The 20,242-nt window shown below is 47.0% G+C and overlaps 1 protein-coding gene across 3 annotated transcripts in view; it reads right to left on the minus strand.

The window, feature by feature from the left end:
• LOC138165346 (zinc finger FYVE domain-containing protein 9-like) overlaps positions 1 to 20,242 on the minus strand; it is a 219,329-nt gene that overhangs the window by 485 nt on the left and 198,602 nt on the right. For all 3 annotated transcript variants that reach the window (XM_069093576.1, XM_069093577.1, XM_069093578.1), the window contains 3 exons: positions 8,464 to 8,626; positions 6,803 to 6,908; positions 1,668 to 1,844 (listed from right to left, as the gene is read on the minus strand). In XM_069093576.1, coding sequence (XP_068949677.1) covers positions 1,668 to 1,844; positions 6,803 to 6,908; positions 8,464 to 8,626 — 446 coding nt within the window. The remainder of the gene's footprint in view (positions 1 to 1,667; positions 1,845 to 6,802; positions 6,909 to 8,463; positions 8,627 to 20,242) is intronic.

Below are 20,242 nucleotides of genomic sequence, written 5' to 3' on the forward strand. Positions count from 1 at the left end.
GAAGCAGGGATCACTGCCAGGACATATGTGCCTGGATGTATGTGCACGTAGGTATTTGCACATGTGGGAATCACTTTACTGTCACCAGCAGAAGCAATGTCTGATGGTCCAAGAGTTGGGGGCTCCGCTGAGGCCCCTGCCTTCCTGCCCACAAGGGCTGTACGCCGACTCCCACCCTCATGCATGCACCCTCTTGTGGGCCCCTGGGCCTCCCCCTGAGCCAGAGGAGACACTTAATATCCCTCAGTCCCCCACCCCAAGCCCAAGGCTCCTACAAAAGCTTCAGAACATCTAGGGAATCAATGAAGAAAATGGTAAGGAAGGGAGCCTAGCAGGACCAAATCTCAAAACTGTATTACACCAAGACAAGCTGGTCCGGATAAGAAACAGAGTGGCTGATGAGCGGACAGATAAGGCACATGATATTCAGAAGCAAAAGGGCACCAACCAAAAGTGGGCATAAGCTCACTACTGACAAAAAACTGGGGAAAATTGGAAAGCAGTCTGGCAGAACGTGGGCATAGATCACCATCTCACACCAGATACCGAGAAAAGCTCAAAAAAGGCACACGATTTAGACTTAAAAGTGAGGAGCTATAAGCAAAACAGAAGAAAGCAAGAGAAATTACGTATCAAATCTATGGATGGGGGAAGAGTTCACAGGAGGTAAAATGGATCATACACATCTCTGGCTGGTAAGGCAATTAATCTAGGTAGTGTCGTCAATGTGGTTACGTTGGCTCGGCCCATCCATGAGCAATGAACATTTCTCCAATGATTTACAGGTCTTTCTGCGTGTGAAGATGTTTTATGACTATGCTCACATAGCTCCTGTCCTTACAAGTCTCTCCCTATTTCCTATCTTTGCCTATTGAAATCCTATCTTCCCTTCAAGGCCAGATCCAATGCCACCCACTGGGAAGCCTTCCTTGCTCTTTCCTTCCTCGTGTAGCCTGTGGTCTGCATATAACACGTGTTCTGTGTTCTACTTCAGTTACTGACATACATTATGTAAATAAACAGCTTCTGACTGACACTGTGTGTCATCTTCACCCTCAGAGCAGGAGCTCTTAATCTTTTTTGTGTGTGTCATGAATTCTTTGGGCAGCGTCAAGTCTATGCACTCCTCTTCAAAATAACATTCTTAAATGTATAAAATACATAGGATTATAAAGGAAACTAATTATACTGAAATAAAGATGTAATATTTTTCCATCCAAATTCAGACCCCCCTGAAATCTATCCAATGGACCCTTTAGGGAAGAGACTGAAATCTATGAGGAACGGAACAAGAATTGTCCCAGGGGTGGACATAGCGCTCTGGTCAGTGGTAAGGGCTGACTAAATGTTTGAGGACTACACTCACAGAAGGGGTCAGGGATGGGGTTAGAAAAATACAATTTTCCAAATAAAAGGGTATGAATAAGTATGCCAAGAAGGAGACAAGTCAGCTGGGTTTCTGAGGTTGGAAGTTGGAGAGAGCCCTCCAAGTGGACAAAGAAAATGATCTTGGTCCGAACAGGCGAACACCCCTAAGAGAAGACTTCTTTGAAAGGAAAAAACTGCACAGGTCGTCTTTGGAGAAGAGCAGTGGCGATGGCTGTTCTGGAGATGAGCACGCTGGCTGGTGCCCACAGGGCAGGCTGTGGGGCCTGGAAGCTAGTTACCTGTTCGGAGTCCAGGGCAACTCGAAGTCCCAGCCGAGTCATTCCATCTTCCTTGAGCAACTTCAGGTGGGGACAGAGAGCAAGGCAGAAGGCTTTGGCCACGTGCTCTGTCAGCCGGCTATGATCTGCAGGGTCACTAAGACCATTGTGCTGATCTTCATTTTCCAGGAAAAACACCTGCAACCCAAACAAAAAAGGGTTTCTTTTGCTTAGGGACTGGGAGAGCTCAGCCTCAATCTGGGATGCGCCCTCTCGTTCCCAGCAGCTGGAACAAAGGCAGGTCCACACTGCGGATGAGAACATCCCAGGCTTAAAGGCAGAAGGGACTTTAGAGGACACTGAGTCCAACCCCCCCTTCTACAGATCCCAGAGAGGTGACCACCACGGGCACACGACTCAGTGACACAGCCTGGATTTGAACCCAGCTCCTCTGACACCAGCCCTGGCCTTGGTCTTCCTTCCTCAGGAGCAGGGGAATAGTCACCATCCCAGAGCTAAGGTCATTGTGGAGATGCCAGAGGCTGAACCAAGATGACCTGTGTCCTGCCCATAAGGCCACAGAAGAGGTTTCCATGCTACTGGACTGAACTTCTAGAGAGCAGGGCCGCGAGAACTGCTAAGTCTTAGGAAACTCCAGAGTCAGGGCTGGAAGAAAGCTTAGGCGTCTTTGAGGAAACCCTGCTCCCTTTCCACAGAAGGCACACACTCGTCCAAGACCACACAAGCTGTTGGCCAGGTCTCCTTCCTCCCAGGCCAAGGGCATTTCCATCCTTGAAGAAGAAGAATAGTGCCTGCCCTCCCCACCCTCCTAGGGCCAACATGAGGGCAGAGCAAGGTAACTGAAATGCTTGTGTAAACCTAAATAAAGGCCATAGTAAAGTTCATCCTCTGACCTTTGATGCTACTCAAGGCTGCAGCAGGTCTAACTGAGGCTATCAGAGTAGAGTAGGGTCTCTGAAGCCCTGGCCTGCAGACAGCAGCGTGAGTGACCTCTGTCTGATCTGACCTTGTGTCCAGAACAAGTGCCATGAAGTAGTAGGAGCTGGGGCAGGGGATGAAAGCGCACAAACCCAGCGTCGGTTCCCTTGGGGGGGGGGGGATGAACAGTGGGCAGAAGAGACTAGAAGGGTATTTAAAGTCAAGAGGTTGGCACGGCATTAGCCCAATAAGGCCCAGTGGGATGGGACAATGAAAAGGAAGTAACGGGAGAACACTCATGTCTTGCTCTTACATCCTGCCTGAAGGGCTGCAGACAGCTGGAAGTGGGCCTCAGTTTCCTGCTCTGTACAGGGAGCTGGACTATGGCCCCTGACAGCCAATGCTGAAGGGAGTCCCCTGCAGAGGTCCCAGGGCTGAGATCTGAGCCGTGGCCTTTGAGACAAGGACCAGCGCTCTGCAGATGCTCTCCAGCCTCAGCAGTTTCCCCACGCTCCAGCTCCTACGCAGGCATCCCTCCCCGGATCCCTTCAGTGTGTCCCTCCAGACCTAGGCAATGGGGTTGCTGGGGTCTAGAGTGCTGTCCATCAGTCCCCAGATGTCTCAGGTCTCAATTGTCTTAGAATCACATTCCGGGGCATCTAGGTGGCACATTGAATAGAGCACTGGCCCTGGAGTCAGGAGGACCCGAGTTCAAATTTGGTCTCAGACACTTAACATTTACTAGCCATGTGACCTCAGGCAAGTCACTTAACCCTAATTACCCATCAAAAAGCAAAAAACAAAAAAGAACCATATTCCAAAGGCAGAAAAGGGCCCGGTAGGGGGCGGCCAGGTGGCACAGTGAGTAAGAGCACCTGCCCCAGAGTCGGGATGACCTGGGATCAAATCCGGGCTCTGATACTTTGCACTACACCCAGAAATAACTGGCCCTGTAACCTTGAGGAAGTTACTTAACCCTGATTGCTTAAAAAAAAAAAGGGCCTGGTCCCCTCAGAGCACCCAGCATAGGACCACACCCAGAAAAGACACTCTGACAAGGCTGGGCGGGCTGACCAGAAACCTTCCCTTTTTGGGAATCATTTTACCAAAATTCTAGGTCTCCTTCTGCCACTCCCCCGTGGTCCAACTTGGGGAAATCCGTTCTTTCCCTCTCTGTGGTCAAATGAGGGGAATGGACGCAGTGAATTCTAAGATCACTTCCTAGGTTAGCAGCATGGGATTTGCGATCATGTCCTTGGCTTGAATACCAGCACCCAAAACAAGGCTGCCTCAGTTGCCTCTTCAGTAAGTAGAAATAATATCTGTGCTACCAACCTGGATTCTCAGACAGACTCCTAGAAGACTAAGATTACAAGTGTGCTTCCCAGCCTCAAGTCCCACCCCTTCTCCCTTTCATGCATGACCATCCCCCCACTCCCACCCCTCCAGCCCCACCCCCAGTCCCAGGTTGGGAATGGACTTTCCCCCTGCCTCTTGCCTTTGTACCTGGGGAAAACCACCCCTTCCTTAATGACAGGGCTCTTCCCCTTTTCTGTGCTGCAGACCCCTTGGGCAGTCTGGGAAGCCTAGGGAACCTTTCTCGGACTCATATTTTTAAAGGCATAAAATGGGTCACAAAGAAAGCCAATTTTATTTAAATATAGTTATCAAATATTAAAAAGCCAAGTTCACAGACCCCAGGTGAAGATCCTCTTCTTGAGGGCGTGATGCCCTCCCCTCTGAGACTCTGACAGTTGCAAGTGAGCTCTCCAATTCACAGAAGTCTGTTTGGGACTCTTTGTACTAATGTACTTTACAGTAATTAGTGCTTTGTCCTAATATCCTAACCTGGGCTGCAGCTGCTGGGTTCACATTTTATTTCATCTACTCAAGTGTGTGCTTTGCTCGTTAAGACCAGGAACTGTGTTCCAATTCATTTTGGGCCCCCAAGTGCTTAGTACATTAACCTGACTTACAAATAGCCAGTGTTTAATAAATGCTTGCAAAGTTGTCTGAATGCCTCCAGGGATGGAGCACTCACTATGTCATGAAGTAGCCCATTTGAGTTCTAGTCAACTTGAATGATTACTTCTACACAGTCTGGTGAGGCAGGCAGCACAGTGCTGGACTGGGTGTCAGAAAACCTGGCTCAGAGACTGCTGTCATGTCCCAGCCGTGTGACCTTGGGCAGGTCATATCCTTCTGAATGGATACAATTGGGGCAAGACTAGAAGCATTCTCAGGTCTCTTCCGGCTCTAGAGCCTACGAATCTGAAAACATGATGTGACAAAGTCTGGCTATAAGATGATTTTCTACAGGGCAATGCTCAATGGAAGGTTGATCTGTCTTGTGTACTGGGAAGTAAATTATAGTCCAAGTGAGTAATCAGGTCAGTCATGAGTCTTGAGCACGTGTATGTGTGTGTGTGATGTAACTGAAGACTCACGCGGCTCTCTAAGGAGATCTCAAAGACATAAATCACAACCGGGATTTTCTGAGGGGTTGGTCCCTGTATAAGGCCTCCCCCTTAAGATAATGCCCCCTACAATGCCATGCCAGTGCCTCCCTCTCCCCAGCTCTGGACAATATTGAGGCTAAGGGTGATCCCCTGTCAGACAAGCTGCCTTTCTCTTCCTCAATCATGTAAGATAGTGTAATGGGAATGCAAATTTGGAAGATCTTCCCTGCCCTAGGCTAAAGTGCACCTGAAGCCTGGGGTGGGAGGCTTGTTTTTCAGTAGATACTTCTTGATTGGCCAGTGAGTCAATAAAGTTGTTACATTCTCTGAGCCAGAAGGCTATATAAGCCCTGATGTGTAGCTTTGTTTTGGGACTCACTTTGAGATGTGTTCTGTGATTTGATCTGAATTCTGGGAAGCTGTTGTTGAGAGTCCCCCGGCTTTGAAAAACCCAGATGTGGAAACCCAGATGTTGACTGGGTATGGATGTAATGGCTGGACAGTTTGGAAAGCTGTCTACTTGATCTGTTTCTGTCTTGATAATTCTGCCTGTATGCTTTGAAGTTCGGGGTGCTGACCATTTCCCCTGAACAAGGTAAACGATATATGGTCTGACTGATTAAAGTAAGCTTGTTAACCCATTTTGAGTTGCTTTCCTTTCACAAAGCAGATCCAAGAACCTGTATGAGCGGCAAACTCTGAGGACGCGCTTGGGGTGCTTGCCGCTACAGATAGCTAACACCCTAACTGTAAAGGCTGAGAGAGAGAGCCTTGTCACCCTGCCAAAGACAATGGCAGGACCAAGATGGCAGCCCCTCCCCAAGCAGAGCTGAAAGCAGCACAGGGTGGGGCCCAGAAGGCAGCCAGGTTTCATCCTTATCACCAGCCCCTGGGGGCAGGCAGCCCTGCAATAAGACTGAATGAAAGAAAGCCAAGAAAGAGCTCTAAGGATCTAGGGCTGCTTCAGTTTCATGCAGAAGGGACACACTGTGTCCCTGAGGCACAAATTTCAGGCAAGCTGGCCAGGGCCCTCCACCTGCCCTGGCAAGGGGGGTACACAGGCGATGCTTCAGGTGGTACCTGTGCCCCTGCCCTGACCATCTCCATCCAGGCTCGAGTGTGCTCACTGACGGGGATGGTATCATCTGGAGGAATACTTAAGCTTCCACATTCCAAGGGTCCTTACTTGGTTATTGGGGGGGGGGGAATGTCCATTAAGGAAAGGCAATCTTCCCTTTGGTGATTTCAGAGGTGCTACAACAGATCCACAAAATGTATGCCCGAGGTCCCAAAGCCACCTGGGATGGTGGGGAGTCTCTGCACACTTAGTGAAAACCCCTGATTGTGCTCAGGTCACTTCATTTCATTAAGTCCTTTCTAGGGGTCAAGCACTGCGCTCAGCAGGACCCTGGAGGCATACCCTCAGCTCCCAGAGGGGTTCCTCCTGGCTGTGATGGGCACTAAAAGGAAACATTAATAGGGGATGGGGCGAGGAGGGGAAAGGAAATGCAGACAAAATGGGCACATTGACCGGCCTTCAGAAAATAAATCTCCATCAAATTCAGAATCTAAAACATCTTAGTTTGCTGTCACTGAAACCTTCAGAGAAATAAATGGGGGGATTAAAGAGAAATAAGCTGGTCAAAGTTTATAGAGAAATGGAGAGATCTGACCACAGAACCTAAAATCTCCCTGGGATTCCCTTCAGAACTGACTAAAGACACTGAGCCCAAAGTGTGTGAAAATCACCCAACTTACCTCTGTCCACCTAATGACTTTTCCGTTGGCTTTATACTCTGAGCCATGGAATATCTTCACACTTGTTATGGACTCCATGGATTTGCCATCGATAGGACTGACCACACTGAAAGGGGACCAAGAAGATACAAAAGCAACATGAATTTAATGGACAAAGAGAGGCCTCCCACAAGGGCCTGCCTGCCAGCTGAGCTCTGCTCCGGCTCCTCCTCCCTCTGAACATGGGTGAATCCAATTCCTGAAAACCACAAGGATGCAGGCAGGGACTCCTGGGCAGGGGCTACCAGCCTTCCACAGGCAGCTCTCTATGATCTGGGGACAGTGCCTTGGTACAGTAGGACAGAAAACCCCACTTTCAATAGTGATTTCCCAACGAACTAATGCCAAGAGAGATCCAGTCAAGGGGGTGTGGCTTGAGACAGAGTACGAAGCTGTCCAGCTCTAATCACACAGGGAGGGAGACAGAGATCCATTCCTGCTGGCCCGCTCTGGACAGCTCCGGTCCACAAGCCGCCCAGAGCGTGGGACAGACAGAGGAGCACCGGTGTCACTGTCCTTCACCAGCAGTCTGCGCTCTCGTTCTTCACGCTGTCTCCAATGTGGCACTGCCCACCCCCAGCATGGTCTGAATGGCCTTAAATTTCATTTTGCAGATGCTGTGGTGTGCTGTGACGTGGTGTCCTGTAACACCCTTAGTTTCCTGGAGAAGTTCGGGGTCATTACAACTGATTCTGTGTTAGTGGCTGTGAGTGAGATGAGTCTGACTGGGCAGCCCACCCTTGCTCTGTTCTGTGCAGGGACTTTGCTATTTCCATGAGAAAGCTTCTGGGGATGTATGCCTTCTAGCTTGGCCTCTAGCCAAGGCCAACCTCCTCTTGGGGGTGCTCTGGAGAGAGGCCTGAGCTGAGGCCCAGCAGCTACAGTGGCTATTCCAGCTGCCCCAAGGGTAATCAGGATGAACTGAGATGGACCAAGGCCAAGCTTAGTGAATGGTGGTGTGGGAAGTTCACCTAGTCTCGGAATTGGCAGGTTTCTTTTTCATGTTCTTGTACTCAGCTTTCCCTGGTTATAGAAGGGATGGAGAGCATTTATTCTAGAGACAAAGAATGTGAGGCCCAGAGAGGGGAGTAATTTTATAGGAATTCAAAGGGGAAAGGACCTGCAAAGTCAGCTAGAACAACCTACACCTAGCCCTGGGAGGTCAGTGGGGAAGAGAGCTGCAACCTGTCTTCTTGGAAGAACGGCCTTAGGCTGAGGGGGGGGGAGGATTCCCAGCCAGGAATGGCGACTGCTCTTTCCCCTCTTTAGAGAGGGGAAACCTCAGGAAACATGACACCCAGAATCATAAAAGGCGTAAGCAGATGGCCACAGTCACTTACAGCTTTTTATGTATCTTTGTTCTGCAGAAAGCTTCCGTTTCCTTTCCTAAGATCGCTTATGTGAGGAGGACAGTCATTCCCCAGAGGGCAGGAAAGGTGCCAGCCCTTGAGATGGTTCCAGAATGAGGCTCACTCCAGTCAGTACATGGTGAGGTGACAGTGATGAGCCCTCCCCCGCACCAAGCACCTGAGCTTCAGACCTCGGGAGCAGAGGGCTCCGCGGGGCTGCTGCCAGACACGACGAAGCCACTGGGGCCCATCTGGGAAAGAGGCGCCATTTACCCTTTGTTGAAGTTTCTGTCATCTTCCACCCACTGAATGTGGATGTGCTCCTGAGGATCCTCCGCGTCCACTTTCCCACAGGTGATGGTGAAGTCCTTCATCTCTCGCAAGGCCTGCCTCAAGGAGTCCATGTTCTCAGCAGTTATCTGGACCATTACTCCATCTGCAAGATCAAGGCCAGAGCATCAAAAGGGAAGCATAAGCTTAGGAAATATCTGTGGAATGAGAAAGTGAGTAAGGCTCGGAGGTCCTCAGAAGGCAAGTTCTCCTCCAGCCTTACAATATGCCCAAGGGGACTGCCCAGCATCCTCCTCAACATCCCCACTGATGGGGGCTCATTACTTCTAAACGACAGCAGTTCACATTTAGCCTCTGCTTTCTGGTTCACAAAGTGCTTTTCCTAACACAATTTCTATGGAGCAGAAAGTGATCAGTCACACAACCACTAAATGAGTATCATCCATAAGGAAACTGAGGCTTGGAGAGACTAGATGATGCCTCCCTCCCTTGCCCAGCTTATCCGCCACAGCTCTCCCACCCAAGCCTCACCTGGGCCCTTTCTTCCTGCATCGCAGGCTTTCCTTGTTCTGCTGCTCCTGTCTGCAGTATTTAGCCCTCCATGAATCCCTATCTCCCTTTTAAAGGCCAATGCAAATGCCACCCTCTCCAAGGTGGCTTCCTGGACAGCGGGGCCTCCTAGAGCACCGCTCTGGATTTCTCACAGGAAGTGCTAGCACTTTTTATTTTGCATGATAGTGGCTTGTAGTCTCTTTCCACTGGCTAAACTGTTAGCCCCATGAGAGAAAGCATCCCATCTCACAATAACTGACATTATATGATGTGTTAAGGTTTGGAGAGTACCTTACCTATATTACCTTACTTGATTTTCACCACCACTCTGCAATAATAAAGATATTATTTCCATTTTACAGATAAGGAAATTAAGACCACAAGATGAACAGACTGGCCCCAAGGCACACAGAGAGGGTCAAAGGTAGAACAGGTCTCTGACCCCAAGCCCAGCATTCTGCTCATTTTCTCAGATGAGCTCTCAAGGGGGACTTCCCTCATCTCAAGCACCATGCTCTCTGTGCACAGCAGGTAATGAACAAGTTTGCTGACTTTAACTAAAAAACAAAATGATCTTGATTTTATAGCTTACAAGATTATGGATTTTTAAACTAGTTCAACCTTCCCCCACCCCTATCCACCTTCTTACAGAATGAGATTACCTAGGTAGGAATCAGGAGAGAAAGGATTCAAGCTTTGACTGGTTTCAAATCCACTAGGATTTAGCCTATGAAACCTTTCCAAAGAGAAAACAGGCTGAGAGGATAAGCAATTTGCCCAAGGCCACAGAGTAAAGACCCAGGATGGGATTTGAACCAGGGTCTTCTGATTTCAATCTATCTATCATTTCCTTGCATCTAACTGCTTCCAGACACCCCCCCCCCTCCTCCGCCTCAGGTACTACTTCAAAAAAGCACTTTCTCACCTGTCCCAAGTGAGGCCTTGAACCTGGAAAGAACACATTCTTTCCAAGTACATACAACATTCCAGGACTCAGTCCTCCAAGGTCAGCATGTGGCCACCCTGATACTCTTCTCCTATCTGTGATCCTCAATCTCTGGCTGCCAAAAGTCAAACCCCATTTCTCATACTCATCTATCCCCCTCATGGTGACCCATCTCAATGTCCCACTCCAGACCTGCCTGCCCCTTCCCCTGTGCCATGCTGGCTCCAAGATTAACAAACTTTCTTTGAGTCTAAATGTTTTCCTTTCCTTACTTCTTACATCTTCTGGTCCTTAACAAGAGCTGACTCCCTCCTGATGATTCAGCATTCCTGGCCACTCTTTTCCATCCTGACTGGACTCGTACCCCCCCAACTGTTTACACTGGTCCGAGTGAAGAGGTTGGGTTCCTCCCTGCTCCCCACCGCCTCTTCCAGGCTCTTCCTCTGCAGCCTTCACTCAGCCACCTCCCCTCCCTATCGCCCAATCTGGATCTGAGGGCCTGTACACATCAGCCCCTGGGCATGCTATTTCTATTCTCGGTGTGTTCACGGTCTGACTCCACCGTATATATTGATGCTTCCTCTGACTCCCTAACCCCCCAGTCTTCCAGCCTCACTTTCCATGGCCTGTTCCTCTACCCCATTTCAGGACACACACAGATGGTCCTAACTTCAATTTCAGATCCCTTAGAACTGCTCTGCTTCTATGTTCAAGAACTCTGAGATTCCTCTGTTTTATCAAAATCTTCTACCATTGCACTTCTCTGCCTCGTGACGCCATCATCCTCGTGACGCCCTCTGCACCTCAGTCCTTCAGGAGACCATCACTCCTCCCCTGTACACTCTCTTCTTCCATTCCTATCTCGACTCCTTGACTCCAAATTCAACTACTCCATCTTCTACTCGGTAACCCTTTGACCTCTGTTCTATCACCAATCACACACATGGCTGCCCTTATGCCTCCTTTACTCATCTGCAGTTGAACAGAGCTTGAGAAAATCATGAATTCAGAATGATTAGGTCTATGACAAATTTCTGTTACATAATTTCCACAGGGCCTTTGCTCTAAGAAAGCCATTATGCGTTCCCCACAGTGACTTTTTCAAACCTTTCCACCTCTCTCACGCCTCACATAGCACCCCCTCTCTTATGCTGGCTGTTTGCCAAGAGTTCCCTCTTCTCTCCTAGCCATCTCCCTTCTTCACTCCTGTCTCTGATGAGGAGCCCCTCCCATCCTCTAATATGCTGTTCCCACGATTGGGTCCATCTCTCTAATCTTCTGCTGCCTGCAGACATGCCCAGGTCTCCTCCATCCTCAACAATCCTCCCCTGACCCAATCATTCTTGCTAGCTACTGTCCTGCAGCCTTCTTGGCTCAACTCCCTGACAAAGCTGTCTACACTGGGTGCCCCAACTTCTCCCAGTTGATTCTAAACTATTTGCAATTAGCTTCTGCTGTCATTCTTCAACTAAAACTTTTCTCTCCAAGTGAACACATTACTAAGCATCTCTTAATTGGCCCAATCTAATGGCCATTTCTCAGCCCTCCTCTAATCTGACCTTTTGGAAGCCTCTGACACCACTTCATACTGACTAGCCTCCTATCTGTCTGACTGCTCCCCTGTCTCCTCCATGCCATACCTACTAACCTCTGGTGTCTCTCAGGGCTCTGTCCAGTATACAGCAGGTGTTTAATAAACTTTCTATTGAAATAAAATGAAGACATGATTCCTGGTCTCCTAGAACTTAAAGTCTATTAGGAGAACTTCAAACAGAAGTAATTGTAATGGAAAATGATGTGGTATAATCCAAAATTTAATCCGCCTTTTAAGATTTTCCTATACAAAGCCCTTGTAATTTCTTAATCTGGCTCTTTTGAAATGTTTCCTATCTTTTGAAAGTTAATAGGTTCCCATCTCACATGGAAATAGGTATGTTTAATTGGTGAAATAAAGGAAATGTATCATGGTTTTTAAACTACCTGGGTCTTTTAGACAAAGCTATGGCAGGCATTAGCAAAATTTATATGAAAAATACTTTGTAGGTTTAATTGGTTGACAATTACATACGTTATTTTGAGAAACACTTACCAAATATGTTTTAGTCATCTTATACAGATCAAAGATGTGTATTTCTGGGGAAAGAGGGGTTTGTGTGGGTGTAGGTGCCTAAGTGTGTGTATACATGTATAAGATAGTCTAATGTCTTCTTTTTTGAAAGATGAAAATACAAAAACTTGAAATGTGATTGATTTCTATACCACTGGATTACAAGGTAATAGCTTTCTGTAACTAACACTCTGTATAAATGGAAATTTTAAATACAAAGAATTTATGGAAAACATCACAAAAGCAAAACATTTTGTTTTGATCATGATAGACGTGTACTGTGACAGCGCTGTTTTCTCAGAGCCTAACTTGACAGCCCATTAGTGTATACAACTCTATCTGATTTTATTTGGAAGTATTAATACACAAAGGCTTTCATGTCTGGTCCTTAGAAAAGTCAGACTTCCAAAGCACTGTTTGAACATTAAAGATTCTATCTTTTTTTGGTGGATGAACAAATGAGTTGTATTTTAAATATCAAAAGTTATTAGATAAAGATTACTCTGCTTTAAAAAAAATGATATGGTAACAGGCACAGTTATGTAAGGCCTGAAGAAGAAAAGGTCATCACCAACTGGGGATATCAGGGAAGACCTCATGGAAGATGTAGCTTATAATATAAGCTTTAAAGAAGGGGAAGGACCTTTTTCTGTGACTGCCCAAGGAGGCCTCAAGATGCTGTTGGTGTGTGCAATGAGTGCACTTGTTAACCAGAAATAAAGGCCCATAGCAGAAGAACTCACGAAGAGCTAACGTACTGACATTGACTCTTTTCCCAGTGATGTCCAGAACATGGACACCACACTGTAAGAGACGAGAGCCTAAGAGCCATTCTCCCCTTCTCCTTCTTCTTCTTCTTCCCCAGGAGGCAGGTGGTCTTGGGAAAAGGCCTTGGGATCTGTGTCTGGTTTCATTCCTCTTTTCTGTTCTAGGTACAGGGAACAGAGTCTCTGACCTGGAAGCTTAAGCCCTGGGGGCCTTGGAGCCCCAGGTTCCAGGCTGGAAAGGGGAAGGAAGGAAGGGGACAAACTTTAGACCTGGAACTTGTAGAGTGGTGATTATGAGCCCCAGGTGTTTGGGGAGTGAGATGTTTGTACGATTGTATTTGCCATACCCTTGAAGTAAAAAATCCTCTGTGAAAGCTAGAACAACAATAAAACACTCAAAGCATTAAGCATAAAGTGTTTCCTGGGTCAGAAGAGCCTGCGCACAGTTACCACATTTCATATGTCTGTTCTGGCAGCATTCACTCCCTTCCTCCAACTGCTCTGCAGGCCCTGTGCCTGAATCCCCACTTTGCCCTCTCTCTCCCTCCCCGGTAACTGGCAGATGTGCTGTGTTCCCCCAGGAAAAGGTCAGTTCCCTGGTTTGTGTCCGTGTCTCCAGCACCTGGCATAGTGCCTCGTCCAGAACAGACACAGCATAAAGGTTCACTGAATTAAACTTAGGCTCCAGACCTCATACTGGGCACTGGACCTATCCTAATATACCTGTCCTTATGGAGATTACCATCCACTGGGGGATGAAGAGAAAGAATTGCTTTCCAACCATTTTTAACCTAAGTCAGGTACAAACAAGAAAAGCAGGAGGTTTAACGGTCAGTCACAGGCTCAGCAATGGCTCTGCTTTGGCAGTACTGAGCCTGGCCCAATGAAATCCCTTTCCAGGTGGACTTGAAGATGCTCACGTCTGGACAAAGGATTTTTCCATTGCCCTCCCCCTCTCTCCACACTCACCATTCTCCAGACTTGTTCTAAGAGAAGCTGGGCACAAATACCAATACCACGTCTTCTGTTTTAATGCTAAGAAATGCTGACTGGGCTCAGACCTAGGCCTGAGGCCTCTTGGTTCAACAACAGGGCACTGCGGCAAACATGGGACTGTATCGGGAGACTGACTTTTAGTTTTGGCTCTGACACTTAGTAGCTGGCCGACTCGAAGGAAGCCATATTACCATAACAAGCCTCGGTTTACTCAATTGTAAAATGAGGATGGACATGAGGCATCCTGTGCAACAGCTAACTTCAGTGAGGAGCGGTGTTGCAATCCATCACCAAGAACTATTCTGTGCCAGGCATGGTGCTAAGCCCTGGAGACACAAAGGAAGAAAAAAACACCACCAGTCCCTCCCTCCCAGAAACTATAGACGACATGAAAATAGCTGGTGCACATGAGCTGGGGGAAGGGCGCAGAAGAGGCCTCTGGACTGGGGGCTGCCCTCTGGGCCCCACAGAACAAGCCACACCCCCTGTCCCCACTGGAGCAACCTGAGATCACCTGACCTGTTCTCAGTCACTCTGAAGACTCAGCTCCCTAAGAACCTCAGATCCTTTTCTGAATAACTGCTAGTACTTTGAGCAGCTGATTTTTTTGGACCCAAGTGCAAGGCTTGACACTGATCCTATCAAGTCTTGCCTTCTTTGATGCCCCCCCCATGTAAGCCCTGCCCTGCCCAGTCCCTTCCCGATCTGCTATGCTAGTTATCCTTGCCAGTTCTGCACATGTGAGATGAGGACGGGCCATCTATCTAAGGTTTGTTTAAAAGCCTCTGAGAAGCACAGGGCCAAGCACAGGCCGCTCACAGCAGCTATTTCAGTGTGGCTCCCCCGGCCATTGCTGAGTCTGCTGGCTGCATCACTGTCTAACACACAGGGATAGCACCAAAATCTTGGTAAGTGACACCCACAGCATTCCTTCTTCCATTTGTTTGTTTATGGTACCGGCCTGGGGTCCCCACTTTTTGGTGAAGTCATTCTGGCTCTTTGGGGGTGACAACTTCTTCTTTCAGACCCTTGGTAACCATCTCTTTAATGGCCTTTCTAGAATTTTCTCAGGACCAAAGCCAAGCTCACTGGCCTAGAGAACCTAGAGATTGTCATCATCCTTGTGTTTTGGAAGTTAGGACAACACCTGACCTCCAGGTTGCTGGTCCCTCTCTGGTTTCCACGATCTTTTGTGTGTCATGAAAACCCAGGAAGGAAAGAGTATCCATGAGGGCTGCCAAGGGAACAAGGAAGACAAGGCTTGAAAAAAAGCCATGAGGTTTGGCAATGAAGAGAATACTGGGGAAAGCAGAGCCAAGATGATGGTGCAGCAAGAACAGTGAGCTCCACCTCTAACCCCCAAACTCCTCCAAAAGAGAGCTAGAAACACACCAGACTGAACTGTGATTGGAAAATCTAAGAAAGATCATAGCAAGTCATTTTTCCGGCTTAGGTCAATAGAAGGATGCAGAAATAGGCCTGCGTACTCTCAGGTGGGGGTCAGGGGAGGTGCATTCCAGTGCAGAGAGAGGCTAAATCCAGGACAGAGCAACCTAGGCTTCTGCAGGGGCAGGAACAGACACCAACTGGCAGTCTGGTCACTTGTTAGGTCACCGATCCAGGATGGACTCAGGAAGGGGCCTGTGCCTAGGGGCGGCATTCAAAGTGAGAAGCGGCTCCACGCTCCAGGCTGTGTCCACAGCAAGAAGCAAACGACAGTGGTGTGGCTTAGAAACCACTCACGAGCCAGGCAGGGTCTCAGTTCCAGTGTTGAGATCAATCTGAGATGTAGCAAGAAACCATCAGAGCAGGAAACCCAAGCCAAAGGGAAGCCTACCCTATGATTCTACCAATCTCCACCAGCAGAGCTCTCCAGCTGGCTGACAGCTGCCAAGCACAGTTGCAGTCTGTAAGAATTTCCAACAGGCAAAGCCTGCAGACATGGCTCAGACCCAAACCCAGGTCGGGACTTGTGGAGCACAGACCAGGGGTCAGTGATCAGACTTTGCCCTGGATCAGACCTCATCAGGAGCAATGAAAGCTTGCAGGTCCCCAGCTTGATCTACTCCTGAGACCTCAAAATAACATGACATTTGACACCCCAAGAAAACAGCAGCAGGATCAGTCCAGGCATTCCCTCCTGAAGCGTGCAGAGCCCTGCCCTGACATAAAGTCTAGAGTCAAGAAACAGGATGGAAAAACAAACCATGAAATGCTATTGTGATGACTGGGGTGTTCAAGATAACAGCCAAGAAGAAGAGAATGACTCTAAAACATCAACAAGTACAGCCTCAAAGAAAAGCACAGCCTGGACACAAATTCAACTAGAACTTCTTAAAGCGATGAAGCAGAACTTTTACTTTTAAAAAGAGCTAAAAATGTTTTTATAAATGTGGTTTGAGAATAGTAGAAGAAAAATTGGAGAAATGAGAACTATGGAAGAAAGAACTGGAAAAGCAATCAACAGCCTGGCACGAAAGCTACAAAACCGTGCCCAAGCAACCAACTCTCTGAATATTAGAATGGACTAAACAGAAGCTAATAATGTTATGAGACAACAAGAAATATTATAAGAAAGTCCAAAGACAAAAAAAACCCAAAATGTAAGATGCCTCGTAGTAAAAACAGCTTGCCTGGAAAATAGAGTAAGGGCAGAGAACTTAGGAAAGCCATGGCCAAACACAAACCAACCAGAGCCAGGGAGGATATTCCTCATAAAAGAAACTCTCCAAAGTGGAAGCAGAAGAATCCATCAGTCATCTCATGAAACTTCAAGGGCGCAGCCAAGATGGCAGAGTGGAAACAGGACTTTTGCATGGCTCCTGCTTCCACCTCCTCCAACACAAGTAAAAAATGACTCTAAACAAACTTTAGAGCTACAGAACCCACAAAATGACATAGAGAAGCTAACCTCCTGCTGAGGACAGCCCAGCAGGCCAGCAGCAAGGGGCCATCACAGTTCTCTGCAAGCAGAGCCCAGCCCCTCAGGAGCCCGAGGTTTTAGACTCAGGGCGGCCACAACCAGCCACCAGCTGGAGGGACTTCAAGAGAGTGGATCAGCAGCAGCTGTGGTGATTTCCAGATCTATCAACCCATAGATGCTAAGGACAAAGTGAGAGGTCATTGCGAACTTTGGGAACAGGGAGTTCAGGAGTGCACTCTGGCCTCGTCCCCCTGCAAGAGAAGTGGCTGAGGCACCACAGCCACATGGCTGCTTTGGAGCTCCTGGCCTGCAGATTGTAGGGGGACCAAGCAACCATTCTGAGGGGTAATCGCTCTGGCTTTAACCTGCTTGGATCTGGATTGCTGTCTAGTGTGGAGGTCCTGGGGTGTGTGACCAGGTGCCAGAGCATGTGGAGGCTTCAGAGAGGGCAGGCAACTAATAGCTCCAGCAGCTGAGAAAACCCCAGTGATTTGGGACAAAGCTCTCCTCTCTGAAAGCAGAGTTCTACTGGGGCAAAAAGTTCAAAAGTCAAGAAATTAAGTGGCAACATGAGCAAGCAAAGCAAGCGCAGCAATCCAACCTTAGACTCCTATTCTGGGGACAAAAAGAATCAAAGCATGGAACAGGAGGAAGACAACGAAGTCAGAACTCCTGCACCAAAAGCTTCCAAGAAATATATGAACTGGTTACAGGCCATAGAGGAGCTTAAAAAGGATTTTGAAAACCAAATAAGAGAAGTGGAGGAAAAATTGGGAAATGAGAATGATGCAAGAAAATTATGAAAAGAGAGTCAACAACCTGACTGGAGAAAATAACACCTTAAAAAATAGACTAACTCAAATGGCAAAAGAGACCCAAAAAGCCAATGAGGAGAAGAATGCCTTAAAAAGCCGAATTTGCCAGATGGAAAAAGAATCTCAAAAGCACACTGAATGGGGTGGCTAGGTGGCACAGTAAATAGAGCACTGGCCCTGGAGTCAGGAGGACCTAAGTTCAAATCTGGCCTCAGACACAACACAAAAAACTAGCTGTGTGACCTTGGGCAAGTCACTTAACCCCAATTGCCCTACCTTCTGCCCCTCCAAAAAAGCAAAAAAAAAAAAAAAAAGCTCACTGAAGAGAATCATTCCTTCAGAATTAGATTGGAGCAAATGGAAGCTAGTGACTTTATGAGAAATCAAGATACTATTAAACAGATCCAAACAAATGAAAAAATAGAAGGCAATGTGAAATATCTCATTGGAAAAACCACTGACCTGGAAAACAGATCCAGGAGAGATAATTTAAAAATTATTGGACTACCTGAAAGCCATGTTCAAAAAAAGAACCTAGAAATCATCCTTCAAGAAATTCTCAAAGAAAACTGCCCTGATGTTTTAGAACCAGAAAACAAAATATAAGTTGAAAGAATCCACTGATCACCTCTTGAAGAAGATCCCAAAAGAAAACTCCTAGGAATATTATAGCCAGGTTCCGGAGTTCCCAGATCAAGGAGAAAATATTACAAGCAGCCAGGAAGAAACAATTTGAATACTGTGGAAACACGATCAGGATAACACAGGATCTGGCAGCTTCTACACTGAGGGATCGAAGGGCCTGGAATATGATATTCCGGAGGTCAAAGGAGCTGGGATGAAAACCAAGAATCATCTGCCCAGCAAAACTGAGTATCATGTTTCAGGGGAAAATATGGTCATTCAATGGAATAGAGGACTTTCAAGCATTCTTGCTGAAAAAACCAGAGTTGAATAGAAAATCTGACATTCAGACACAAGAAGCAAGAGAAGCATGAGAAGGTAAACAGGGAAAAGAAATCATAAGGAACTTATCAAAGTTGAACTATTTATATTCCTACATGGAAAAACAATAATTATAACTGATGAAACCTTTCTCAGTATGAGGATAGTTGAAGGGAATATATATGTGTGCATGTATATATACATATGTCTACCGTGTTTCCCCGATAATAAGACACTATCTTATTATTTCTTTGGACAGAAAAACACCAGAGGGCTTATTTTCAGGGGAGGGCTTATTTTAATGAACATTGACAGCAATTTTAATAAACAGGTAAATGTGAACAAAAAAATGTACCTTTATTCAATAATGAATTCAATAAAGAACAGGATGACACGCTCACTGCTGCAGCTCTGATTGGATGCAGCTGGGAGCACGGCGTGCGTTTCACGGGGTGGGGGGACAGTGCATACAGAGGGTACCGTAATGTAGCATGTAGCGCAGGGGATCACCTTCACTACAGTAGCAATCTCAATAGGGCTTATTTTCGGGGGAGGGCTTATTTTAGAGGAATCTTACACAGTAAGGGGAGGGCTTATTTTCGGGATAGGTCTTATTATCGGGGAAACACGGTTTATAGGAGGCTGTATGGGAATATGAATACAGATGTGAGAGTGTGTATATATGTGTACAGGTATACATAGACAGAAGGCACAGCACTAATTGAATAGAAAGGGATGATAATTAAAAGGTATAATTGAGAGTTGAGAGAGGAATATAATGAGAGGAGATGGGGAGAGACAGAATGGGGTAAATTATCTCATGTAGAAGAGGTAAGGGAAAACTGTTAAAATGGAGAGGAAGAACAGGAAGGCAAAATGGAATGAGTCAACCTTACTCTCATTGAATTTGGCTTAGGAAGGGAATGACATACACACTAAATAGGGGAGCAGTGGGGAAGGGGATGAGAGGGGAGATGATGGAGGCGAAGGGTAGTTGGGGGGGGCGGGGAAGTTGGAAGCACACACTTTTGAAAAGGGACAGGGTCAAAGTAGAGAATAGAACAAGTGGGGGGCAGGATAGGATGGAGGGAAATATAGTCAGTCTTTCATAATATATCCACTATGGAGATGTTCCTACACATGTTCAACCTATATTGAATTTCTTATCTTCCCAATGAGGGTGGGTCATGACAGAGGAAGGGAAAGAATCTGGAAATCAAAGTTTTAAAATCAAATGTTTAAAAAAAAATTATATATATATATATATATATAATTTTTTTTTACTTGCAACTGGGAAACAAGATATACAGGCACTGGGGCACAGAGATCCATCTTGCCCTACTGGAAAGCCGGAGGAGGTGTGGGGGAGGATATAGGAGAGAACAGATTGGGGGAGGGGGTATTCAATGAGATCACCATTTTGGGGTAATGGGTAGGGGAAAGATGGAGAGAAAATTTGTACATGAAAATCTTTTTTTTTTGCCTTTTGGAGGGCAATTGGAGTTAAGTAACTTGCCCAAGGTTACATGGCTAGTTTTTTTGTGTGTGTGTGGGTATTAAGTGTCTGAGGCCAGAACCAAACTGAGGTCTTCCCAACTCCAGGGCCAGCACTTTACTCACTGTACCACGTAGCCACCCTGTACATGAAAATCAGAAAGAAAGAAAAAGAAAGGAAGGAAGGAAGGAAGGAAGGAAGGAAGGAAGGAAGGA

The sequence above is a fragment of the Petaurus breviceps genome, unplaced genomic scaffold, assembly GCF_028583685.1.
Source record: "Petaurus breviceps papuanus isolate PSGF00001 unplaced genomic scaffold, PetGlider_PUasm1.0 208, whole genome shotgun sequence".
Classification (NCBI taxonomy): Eukaryota; Metazoa; Chordata; class Mammalia; order Diprotodontia; family Petauridae; genus Petaurus; species Petaurus breviceps.